The 12,367-nt window shown below is 46.7% G+C and overlaps 1 protein-coding gene across 2 annotated transcripts in view; it reads left to right on the top strand.

Annotated features, from left to right (window-relative positions):
- Positions 1-11,346, top strand: part of SLCO3A1 (solute carrier organic anion transporter family member 3A1) — a 303,056-nt gene extending 291,710 nt beyond the window's left edge. The window contains exons 10-11 of one of the 2 annotated variants that reach the window (XM_026001469.2): positions 1,792-2,034; positions 10,666-11,346. In XM_026001469.2, the coding sequence (XP_025857254.1) occupies positions 1,792-2,034; positions 10,666-10,748 (326 nt within the window). In that variant the 3' untranslated portion in view covers positions 10,749-11,346. Of the gene's footprint in view, positions 1-1,791; positions 2,601-10,665 lie in introns of those variants that run through there. The other variant, XM_026001463.2, reaches the window with a different exon arrangement.
- Positions 11,347-12,367: the final 1,021 nt, after the last annotated feature.

Genomic DNA, 12,367 nt, shown 5'->3' with positions numbered 1-12,367 from the left:
GGGTGGGGGGTGGGAGAGTACCCACTGGTTGGTGAGGAAGGCCTTGGATCCTGGGGCAGCCTTCTTATGAGGACTTTCCATGGGGTGGGCCCAGGCAGACCTGGAAGCTGCCTGCAGGATTTTGAGCCTGGAGTTTACTTGTTGAATCGAGCTGCTTGGGCAGTTTAATGAGGTTTCCAACTAAAATTCCTTCTCAGGGTTTCTCTGCAGGCTAACATGGAACAGAGCTGAGGAGTGCTAAGGCTAGGCTAAGTGCTGAGGCATCTGGAGAGCCAGGAGCTCGGCCAACCTCATTAGGACTGATGGGACAGTGCGGTCCCTCTCTCAGCCCTTCTGAGCCTGTCCTTAAAACAAAGGAAGGGCTGTTTTCCTTTCCCTCCCTGGCTGCCCTCGGAGGGTCCATCTGAAAGGAGGGTCTGCAGCATGGATGACACAGGTGTTCTCATTCTGGTGATCATGAATGAACTTCAGGGGTCCATGAACCCCCTGAAACATGGTGTGATTTTTTTGGGTAGATGTACTTTCCCGGGCGAAGGATCTATATCTCATCACTTCAGATTCACAAAGTGCAACTGACACTCCAGGGCTGACCCTAGAAATATCATCCAGCTCGCAGGCTACCTCAGGACTGGGATCACAGATCTCTTGGCACCTGCTTCCAGTGATCATGTTCTGCCCTGAGGGCTCTCCCTGAATGTGATTGGCACCACATTCTGGTCTTGGGGATACTTTTAGTGTGAGGCAATTAATTTGTATTAATGGGCCATCTACTGATTTCCCATAGTACGGATGAAATGCTTCCCCCACCACCCCCCCTCCCTCCCAATGGCCAGAATCACCAGGAGATGCTTTCACAATGCCAATGACCCGGCCACACACCAAACATTCTAATTTAATTGTTCTAGGATGGAACACCTTGGATGATTATAAATGTGCAGCCAGGACTGATGACCTTCGGGCTTGGACAAGGGCCAGAAACACAGACCTGAGTTAAGGAGAGTAGTTCTCATCCCCTCTGCCATTTTTGATCATTGGTTGGAAGCATGTGGAATACTCCATGGTGAAGGTTTTAAAACTGGTTCTCAGCTCAGAATGAGAAGAATTCAATGCAGTGGTGATGTCTAGGGGAAGGGAAATTTGTTAGCTTGCATGCAGATATTTTTCATCTTAAATGATGGATGCATACACATTTATCTGTGCATTTTACACATGTGCATGCATGTATACACGTGTGTGTCTATACATAAGGTAAAGTGTACTCCTGTTCAACTTCTGGTCCCTTCCAGTCCCTGCTCCCTCCACTCACACACATAGCCATGGAAGCGCTGTGCAGGAACACGATACACGGAGTGCCCTACCTCCTTGCATTTCCCTTGATGAGGTTGCACTGCTTCAACACGAGGAATGGTCCCTCCAGAGAAGACCAGCTTTTTCCTTCTCAGCCTGTCAGCAGATGAGACTAGTAGCAGCTGTCATTCATCTTGTTTGTGTTCTAGGCGTCCTTCTAAATGCTTTCCATGGCTTCATTTGGTCAGTCTTCTGAGCAGTCTCAGCAGGATTGATATTATCCCCATTTTGCAGATGAGAAAATAACAGCCCAGGGGGACTTGACAACTGGGCACAGGTTTGAGCAGAACTGGAGTTTGGACTCCAGTCTTTCCAGCCCTGTGCCATGGAGTCAGGGGCCCAGCGGGACCCCCTAGCCCGGTGGTCCTGTAAAGAGAGCAGTGCATGCGTATGGATGGGGAGAGGCCAGAGCATGAGTGTGACGTGTTTCTTCCCCTCTCGCAGGCTTCATTCCCCCTCCCCTCATCTTTGGGGCCGGCATTGACTCCACCTGCCTGTTCTGGAGCACGTTCTGCGGGGAGCAAGGCGCCTGTGTCCTGTATGACAACGTGGCCTACAGATACCTGTATGTCAGCATCGCCATCGTTCTGAAGTCCTCCGCCTTTGTCCTCTACACAACCACGTGGCAGTGCCTGAGGAAAAACTATAAACGCTACATCAAAAACCACGAGGGCGGGCTGAGCACCAGTGAGTTCTTTGCCTCTACTCTGACCCTAGACAATCTGGGGAGGGACCCTGTGCCCGCAAGCCAGACCCATAGGACAAAATTTATCTATAACCTTGAAGATCATGAGTGGTGTGAAAACATGGAGTCCGTTTTATAGTGACGAAAGGAGGTTGAACTCTGTATTAGGAATCAAAGGGTCATTTTTCCTAAAAAAAAGAAAAAGTTTCAAAAAAAAAAAAAAGCAAAACTCAGTACAGAGACACACACCTACACGCGCACACACACACACATACAACACACACAACAACACAGCCCTTGTCCTCTTTCTCAAAATCAGAGCCAGACAGGATTCAGAATAAGGAGAACATGGGATCGCGTGTCTGGCGTGCGACCTGCTGGGCCCAGAGTCTACTCTTTGAAGGCACCTCGTGGTTTTTTTCGGGATGCCGACAGCTGCAAGCAACAGGCACTGCCAAATTCAGGGAACTAATGGTGGCCCGCTTGGAGGATGGACCTTTCTGGATATACATACACATACAAATTTTTTTAAAAGTCTACTAAAAAACACAAGTTGACAACATTGCCAGGATAAGCACTAGCGACACACCCTGTGCCACCTGCCCCCTCCACGCGAGGGTGGGGGGCACGCAAGTCGCAGGAGCGGGTGTCCCCTCCTCTTACTTTTGCAATATGGGTCATTGTGTAGACGACTCACCCAGTCTGCATGTGGTTCAAGGCCCCAGAGTTCTCTCAGCGATGCTAATGGGTGATCCGTGCTGGAGTCTGTAGTTGGCATCTCTCACCAGCTCCATGTTCATGTTCAAGACTGAGGGCCCCAGGGGGGAGCCGGGCATGGGGGGGGGGCGGTGCGGCACCTCCCCTCCCCCCACAGCACCCCCCAGCCCCGCAGAGTGACCTCAGGAAGCAGTGGGCCTCGCCTGGCTATGACCGACTTCTCTCAGAGCCGGTGAAACCCACACAGTCCAAGTCATTTGCTTACATTTGCCAAACATTTTGCCATTTTTAAAAGAAAAAACCGCAATGCATATGAATTTCAAACTGTTGTATGTATAATCCTCTAATACTATTTTTAACCACTTCTAAAATCCGTGTTAACCCTTCAATCACTAACACATTTCTCTAGGCTGAGTTTATTATGCTGGTTGCTTTCTTTCTCTTTTCCTCCTTTTTTAATGCACCAAAAATATAATGTGATTCAAGGGATGCATTAATCTATTGTAATTTTTTTTATCGTTTTATCCTCATTCGGATATTCTGCGCAAACAAGAATATACCATGTGCTACATGAAGAAAAAAATGCTTTAAGAGTGTCTATGCAGCCTGCCTTTAAAAGAATCACATTTGAGACAACAGGGGATAATGTGATGAATTGCAAATTCGCCTTCTGGCTTTATTCCCCATGATTCAGTGATCACTGTCATGGGAAGCCCTTTTATATTCATGCTTCACATTCCGAGAAGCGTTCTTTTCAGCCTGTGGAGGAGACACGCTTAGATGTGGGTTGTGTGGATGGGCACAGTGCCTCTGGGGATAGGCAAGAGAAGGAACAGTCCCTGGCATGAGCTGTTGATCGGTTTGTGGGGTCTGTGATAGTGAATAGACCCACAGGGTTGTAGAAGCCACCACAGGTCTGATACATTAAAATGTCACTGTTTTCAGGGTCAGACTTGAACAAAGAGGCCTCGTCTGTGTTTTGAAAGTGGCTGACCCTCCAGCAGTTGGAGATAAGAATCTTGGGAGAGGCGTCTTGGAGGCAGGAGCCTCAGCCTCATAAGACCATTCCCATAAGGGGGCGGAGCTTAAGTGAGAGCCTGCGTGTGCACCCACGTGGCTCTGTTAAGGCCCTTTCATGTCTCCTCCGTGATCTTCGTCCAGGCCACTCATGGCCCTGGGAAAGATCTCAAGGGTTGTTGGTTGGTTTGCCTTTTCACCTAAGACACAGATTTGCAGTTCACGCAGAGGGCAACAGAAGAATCAGAAATGCAAAGAGTGGGGAGAAGAGTGGGCTTGTTGTGTGCCAAATTTCTCAACTTGTAAATGGGGCATTTTGAGTGACAGCCCGAAACTTGAGAAAGCACCACCAAGCAAGGACAACGTGTCGTGGTGCGGGCCCACCATGATCAGCTGCCTGGGACAGGATTCTTCCAAAAACACCCTTCATGTGTTTCCTCTTAGTCTGTCCTTGTCGGTGGACATAGGGACACTCCTCAATGTGTTAACTAGAAAAAGGCAGGATTGTTCTCCAACCAACTCATAAAATATGTATTCTCTGTCGTTCCTAAGGCTTTGAAACTGTTCTGTACAGGTTTGGGGTGAGTTGTGTTTTAAAATGTGTTGCTAATAGGCCACTGCCCTCTGCATAGCTCTCCAAACTCAGTACACACACAGTGAGGCCCAATGACCTCGTGCTTTCATGGGGGCCATTTGCTTTAAAAAGAAAGTTTTTTGAAAACTCTTTGCATTTTGGATTTTTTTTTCCTCTGAAATTTTAAGATGAATGAAATGTTGAGATGAAAAAGGAAAACACCTCCAGGGCTCAGTTTTGTCAACAATTGGATATGAACTGAAAGCCCCCCGATTTCAACATGTGGTGTGTCACCTTTTAGAGTTTTAATTTCTTTCCTACTTACAGAACAGAAAACCCAGTCTGGTGTTAGGTTTTCCTTTTGTGCTACAAAGAACCATTGTATCTACAGCATTAGATCCAGCTCTTTGGTTATTCGTTTGGTTTTGAGTGGTATTCTGAATGAAAAGATGTCCTGGCAAGAGCTACATGGGCCTTACAACAAAAATGTAAGGGATAGAATGAACCTAGAAGGTGAACACAGCTTCTCTCTCTCTTCTGCTCCTAACTCCTCCACCATCTTAGTTGAACTGACCCAGAGATGGATGAAAAAATCTCTCTTTGCTGCAACTTTTGACAGATTTTTTTTGTAACTCCTACATGTAGACCAAGAAGTTTTTTTGACCGATGTTAGTCCTGCATATGAAGTAAACACATTTTGTAAAAGTAGATTTCTCTCTGAGGTATGGAGTTTGGTGTGTGCTGTCAGGGAGGACCAGCAGCCTTGCTCCCTCCTTCACGCCTCCACCGAGGAAGGCTGGGAAGCATCAAGGCACCCTGGGGACACTACCACTCCAGAAGGCCACAGCATGTGGGCTTTCCTCACAGTTAATGAAGGAGCAAGAGAGACCTCCTCTCCGTATCCCCCCTAAGGAGTTTTCCAGTAGTGCTTAGGCAAAATAATAAGGGTAAGTCAAGAGCTTCTAAGGAATCCTTTGACAGACTTGTTAATGTCTTCCATGCAGGAAAGAGTGTGCTTCTCCATAAAAATCACTTTTTTCTCTCACCAACTTAGAGTAGAATGGCTTCTTCTAGTGATTTTTAAAGTTAGGCCTATATATTTTAAAGTGGTGTTTATACATTTAGATCACTGATTTAATCCCCTTCCCTATCTTCAAGGATGACCCCTTACTTGGACATGTCAAGATTTCCCATCCCTTCCCCAGGGAAACCTACCACTTCAGAAGGCCACAGCATACAGGCTTTCCTCACAGCTAATGAAGGAGCAAGAGAAGTCTTTCCCTCTCAGGTGACCTGCAGAAACATTCCATACATGGGCAACCACCCAGTCCCTAGGATGACCACCATACCACTCCTGAGGCATTTTCTCAGTAAAAAGTTTTAACCCATGGTTCCTAATGGATTATCTTCTGTACTTCTAGAGCAGGCCATTCATTGAGAAACATGTGGAATGGAGAACAAAATATATATATATATGTATTTTGTGTGTGTATACACACACACACACACACACACACACATGCTCACAGAGAAACCCTCTGAGGAAAAGTAGTCGCTGGCTGCTGTCAACAAGTTGACAAACCTTCTGTAACCTGCAGGGCTGCTTTCCTGCTGCCTGCTGTTCAGGCCTTCATGAGTATGATCTCTTCTCCACCCAGTCAGGGCAGCCAGACCTGTAGTGTAAGCACTTCGCAGCGGTGTTAAGCAATAAAGGTCAATGTAGAGAAATCTTATCGTCAAGAGCAGAGGGAGGAGGATGGATAAACTTCTGTTATGGTTTGGTAGCGTTCCACTCCAGAGTTGTTTGTGTATTTGGTTTGGTTTGGTTTAGACAAAGGAAGAAAACCAGGCCAGTAGTTGTTCAGCCCCACAGAGAAATACTTGCTTTCTTGTGCTCTTTTTATCTATTTTGATGACTCAGGAGAAAGTTCCAGACACACAGTGAGGGCTTGATTGCTGAGTGTGTCCCAATGCCCTCTCCCTCAGCCCCCATTCAGCCATAAGCTGTGTTTCCCTTTAAGTTAGAATCCAGGTCAAATACTTACTAGATGCCACGTTTTCCAAGAGAAGGTGCTAGCAAAAATTAAATTCAGCCTGGAAAATTAATTAGTGTGGAACATAAACATAGTCCTCCTCCTCCTCCCTCTGCCCTTCCTCCTTGTTCATTATACCATCACTTCCAACTCAGTCCAAATTCTTGAGTTCTGAACAGATGCAAGGACCTAATCTCTTCGAGCAGTTAACTAGCCCTGAATGATAGCCTTCAGACCCAGTGCCCCTGGGGGATTATGGTTGCTCACAAATTCTCAAAACAGAAGAATCCCTAACCAGTTGAATATGCAAGAAGCTATTTCTGTTCAGATGCCTCTTACGGGGCCTGATGCTCAAGGTAACACTGGAAACTACACTGCCTGCACATAGCCAGCCACCCACCCACCCTCCACTTTTCTCCATTTGTAGGTGATCTCAGAGTGCCTGGTGGTCATTGGCCAGGAAGGACAGAGTTGAATGGCCTAAAATGGGAAATTCAGAAAAGCAAAGAGTCTCCTGTACCTCAGAGATATGTGATTGCTCTGGAGACAGGGACAACTCCTGCCTCTCGGGGACCATCGACATGGTAGCATGATTTCCCTTGGCAGGGTTAGTGCCATTTGGGGATATATTGTACAAGCTTGATAATTTCTATAAAAATAATTTCTATAAAATTTCTCGAGTGCATTTATTCACTCTTTGCTTTATTAAGATTCTGGTAATTTGCCAGGCCCTGGACCAGCAGCAAAGATGAAAAAGACATGGTTCCATCCTCCAAGAGCTCATAGTTCGATGAGCCAGACAGACCTGACCACAAACAAAAACAATAGAATAATAATATTAAGAGCCTGGCTCTGACTGAGCCCAAGGAGGGCTGATTCATGGTGGTGGAAAGTTCAGCCTCCTGGCATCGAGAATCAGGAAGCTTTGAGAGAGAGGCATGGTCTAGAACCAAGAACTAAAGAGCAGTGCGTGTCTGCCAGGGAGAGGGGGTAGGAGGTCACCTCTCCTGAGAGGGCCACCGGAACAAGTTGACAAACCTATAAAGAGCTAGGTGGTAACCATTTTAAGGCTTTGAGCGTCCTACAGAGTCTGTCACAAGCACTCAACTCTGTTGTGGCATGAAAACAGCTCATGTGTAAACAAATGCATGGGCTGTGTTCCAATAAAGCTTTTCTTACAAAGACAGTGGCTGAGGGCAGTAGTGTGCTGAGCTCTGAAGCAGTACAGCATGTTTGGGGGCTGGGGGGGGCGCAGGGGGCTCCAGCAGCTAAGGCTGCTCTAGCATGGGCTAAGTCACGTGTAGGAGGGGTCCTGCAGCTGGTTGTCCATCAACCCTGACGTTACTGCCCATGGGAATCTAATGCGAGTATCCCATTTTCCAAGAATGAGGTAAGTACCCCATGACTGTCAGGGTTTATAATTGAAGGCAACATCATCTTTCTATGGACTGAGAGGAATTTGAGCTACACGATCTGATCTCCAGGCCCTTCCAAGCTCTGATACTCCATAGTTCTACCATAGTAATTGTCCTGTTATGCGATGAACTGGGGATGGGTGGAGGAAATGGAGGAATGAGGGAAAAAAAAAAAAGGATTCAAATCGTATTTCACATCCCTTCCACCAACACAAAATCTTAGCACTATGAAACTAGTAGATATGCCAGAGGAATCGGTAAGCACTATTAACAACTAATAATAGTAGCTAACATTTACCAAGCACTTACTGTGAACCAGCTTCTTACATGTGTTAGCTCATTTAATCTCAACAATAGCTCCGTGAGGTAGGAACTGTTATTAGCATCAGTGCATAGGAGAGGAAAACGAGGCAGGGAGGGCTTTCAGAATTGGCTCAGGACCAAGAGAAACAGCTGGGATTCAAACCCAAGTCCATGAATCCAAAGCCTGTGATCTTAGCCTTTACGGGTACCCCCTGCATACTGGGCAAGATGTGAGACACCGCTCCCCACCCATAAGGACCGCCTCATCAGAAAGACCCCAGCTCAAATGGACTGTGGGTCCCACGCATTCTCACGTGCCCCCTAATAGAACCACCAGGACACCACGACAGCTGTCTTCCGGGGACTTTGGTTCTTCCTGTGTTGTTCCCAGTCTTAACCACAGAGCCCAGTCTCTATAGGGTGTTCTACCAGAAGCGGACAGGTAAAAGGAAACAGATTCTCCCGCTCTCCTACATTGTGACATGCCAGGGAGGCATTCCTCAGTGCTGGTCATCGGCTTCAGTGGGGAGACCCCAGACATCCCACCAGGCACCACCATGGTTCTCAGCATCAACCTCAGGATTTTGGCTCTGGCCCAGGACTTTCAGACACCCTGACACTGGTCACAGGTTGGATATGTTTTTCTCTATATCAGATATTAGGCTTTTAGGAACACAGTTTCTTGATGCTTCTATTTTTGCATTAATGACTCAGGCCAACAATCAGTAGTTGATAATTAGCATAAATTCTGAATATTTTTCCATAAGGCAAAGTGATTATGTTCTTCTCCTATGAGCAAATGGAATGGTAAATTTTCCGGAGGTTTAACATTCCGTAGGTTGACATCTTGCCATCCCATTAAAATTCCCCCAAAATAGTATTTTTCTTAAGTTCATGCTACTTAATAGAAGATAGCTCTCACGGAGATATGTTTGTCAAAACTGTTCAATTTTATAATCTAAGGACATAAGGTCAATTGGAAGTATGCAATGTAGGAAGTTGCATTACAAAAGGAACCCAGCTAACACATAGATTAGTCCAGCACATCAAAGGAGAAAGGGGCTGGGAAGCTCACATGTAACAGCCTGCTACCACTTGCCAGGTCCCATAAGGCACAGTCCCAGGTAATGCACCCAGCAGCTTTACACCAGGTAAAGGTAAGTCTAATTTTTTCCACTTTTATAGATCAGGAAACTGGTTTGGTAATCCCAAGCCCCTCAAGACTAACAACTAGTTAGAAAGGCCACCAGGAGCCAATGCCAGGTCTGTCTGACTCCTGAACTAGTGCTCTTTCTACACCGCATCTCCACCAAAATGAGAGCACAAATCTGCCTCTTAGGAAGCTCTGATGAGGCCAGCAGAGCATCTACGCTTGGGAAAACCCCTACAGAAATCTCTGTTTCACAGAGAAATGAGCCAAGAGCTGGAGATGAGAACCTCTGCAAAATTTTGCCTCAGGCATGGAATCTAAAATGAAAAACTTTTTTACCTTAATAATTAAACATTAGAGACCTTTAAACACACTTCTTCCTTCTTCCACCTTAGCCACATGGGTAGAAGTGTTCTGGCCACTCATGATCCTCTTATTCATTCTGGACACTGCTATTAACCAACCCCAGCTCTTGCTTCTGTCCTACCCTCCCCAACCCCCTGTTCCCCAGGCTTCCAGCAGAACCCCCCCACCACCACCACCACCCCTTACCCCCTGCCAAGACCACAAGAACTTGATCCTCACAAAAGTGGAGGAAGGATGCTCCAAACTGCCCTGAGCACATGGGCTACCTCCTATAAGCCAGATCTCAGCTGCAAAATCTTGAGGAAAAGAGTGACATTTCCACACCTTTTCTACCACTGAATCGGAGTCCAAAGAGGACCAGTAAATGAGTGGGGACTTGTATAGCCCCACTATGCCTATCACCGAACAGCAGAGCTGCACGTCATGCTCGATGAGACCTACCCAGCTTGTAAATCATTACAAGGACTAGCTGGGGTTTTAATGCCTTTTAAATGAAGCCACAGCATCTATTTTGGAAGTGTGGCACAGGCTTAAAAACCTTGCTCCAGTAAGGAGATTGACTCAGCATGTGGTGCATACTGTGGCTGAAAAGAAAACAAAGTGTCCAGGATGCTGGAGGAGAAAGCATGACATTATGATGCTGGTGGGTGTTCTCTGGCACTCAGCCACATCTTCAACAGAGATTGCAGTGACACTTGGAGTCCCAGAACACAAGGCCTGTCACTGGTGATTTATATAAGATGAGGACAAGTTAATGACTGGGATACATCTTACTCATTCCCATAGAAGAAACATCTAGTTGAGTGTTGGTATAGATACATAGATAAATGTGCTTCTCAGAAAGATGTGGCCTTCACAAAGGTCTCTGGGCTTGGAATCTGGCTCCTTGGGGTTACATGGAGCAAAACCCAGTATTTCCTTGCATGACTTCTGCTCTTGTCCATTTCACTGGAAAGCCTTGATGGTATTATAATAAGCCTTAAGAAAAAAAAAGTAGGAAAACCAGAAAAGACCGATCTCTTTTTCCTCTTGGCTCTTCTTCCCTCCTCCCCTTTTAGGCACAGAGTACCAAGACATTGAGACTGAGAAAACCTGCCCCGAGTCACATTCACCTTCAGAAGACTCCTTTGTGAGAAGCTGAGGGCCTGGCCCTCATCCTCCTCCTCCAGAGAACAGCCCGCCACTATCCACAGACCTCGCAGGCTTGACTTAGAGTGCTCTGCCCTGCCCAAGAACCCAAGGGTCCCTGTGTGGATTATCCAGCCAGTGTGTGGTCCTTTGAGGCCCCAAGCGTAGGCCTGTGATGAGGACTGACGAGGTGTCTGTGGTCAGGAGTCCTCCAAACCCCTGCAGTAGGCTATTTCCTGGGTTGCTAAACAGTAATGTTGACCAGGTGTGCAATTTCCCTTTGGTCCATCCCTCCCTTGGCTCCTGTGGGGATGTCCTGCTGACATGCTTTAGAAATCCCCCCTCTCCAGAATACTCTGACGGAGGGCTCCAGCAGCTCTTAACAAAAGCAGCTGAGGCTGGATTACAATGGGGTGGGGGTGGGGAGTGGTAAAAATGACCCTCTTTCAAGAAGGGACGGGGGAAAAAAGCACATACTCAATAGATTTTGAGTGTGGTATTCTGTATTTTTGCAGCTTATATTTTCCAGATGAGCAGTTTAGAAATATGTGATGTAAAGTACATACTGTACATTTGCTGAAAATTATATTAAAAGCACTATTTTAATTCTTTCTTTGTCTCCTGCTGTAATCTCTATTATCTTTTTCTCTTGTGTTTTTGGGTAGAATGATCTTAAAAGATTCTTTGGGGGAGTGTTTCTGGCTGTAGATGTAGATTTGTGGGCTTTGAGGCATTCAAAAGAGCACAGGCTTTGGAGCCAAAATAGTTCCTGGCTTCAAATCCTCACTCCATTGCTTGATGCTGGTGTGGCATTGAGCAAGTAAGTGGACTCCACCGAGACTCAATTTTATTATTTTTAAATTGGAATATTGACATCTGCTTTATACAGCTGTGGCAAGACTTAAATGAGGTCACAGGTGGAGGCACCAAATTCTAGCACTGAATGGTTGCTTGGTAGTGGTAATTATTCATTGCCTCCCCAACCTCTGGCTAGAATGAGGTGCTCCATAGCCCTGATGCAGCTCCTATTGCTACATTTTCTGGTCCTGCATCATCATTGTCTGGTTTTCCTGTCCGATTCTCCTACTGGGAGAGCAGGGAATGGCTTCCTCTCCGGGCCAACCCACGAGGATTTGGTGGATGCTCAGTATGCATGTGAGTGAATGATAAACAGTCTCAGACGCATCAGCCTGGGGGGCTTTGTCTTCAGTCCCAGTCTACAGAGGCAACAGAAGTATTTGTCTTCCCTCTTCTGGATCCACAGACCCCCCCGCCCCCCCCCCCCCCCCCACACACACACACAGATACGCATCAGTCTCACCCTGTAGATGGGGCTCTGGTTGTCTTCCTAGTCCTTGCCAGGCCTCTTTGTAATTGGCCACTTTCTCTTCCACATCCTGAGTCCACTGGCTGGACTCCTACTACATATGGACAGACTGGTCAGGTTGATGCCAGCGACTAACGTGGGTCATACATTCATTACATTGTTGGCCAGACTGGAGCTCCAGAAACTGGTGCTTGCATTTTGTCTTCTGGGCAAGAGATATAGGATGGCCCCACTCCTCTTATGGGGCTAGCACTTTCTTCGTATTCTCTTCCAGCTTGGATCTTGCCCTCTATAGCTTCATCCTT

The sequence above is a fragment of the Vulpes vulpes genome, chromosome 14 (assembly GCF_048418805.1).
Source record: "Vulpes vulpes isolate BD-2025 chromosome 14, VulVul3, whole genome shotgun sequence".
In the NCBI taxonomy this organism is placed as follows: Eukaryota; Metazoa; Chordata; class Mammalia; order Carnivora; family Canidae; genus Vulpes; species Vulpes vulpes.
The sequence above is the reverse complement of the archived record's forward strand: the minus strand, read 5'-3'. Positions and strand labels throughout refer to the sequence as shown.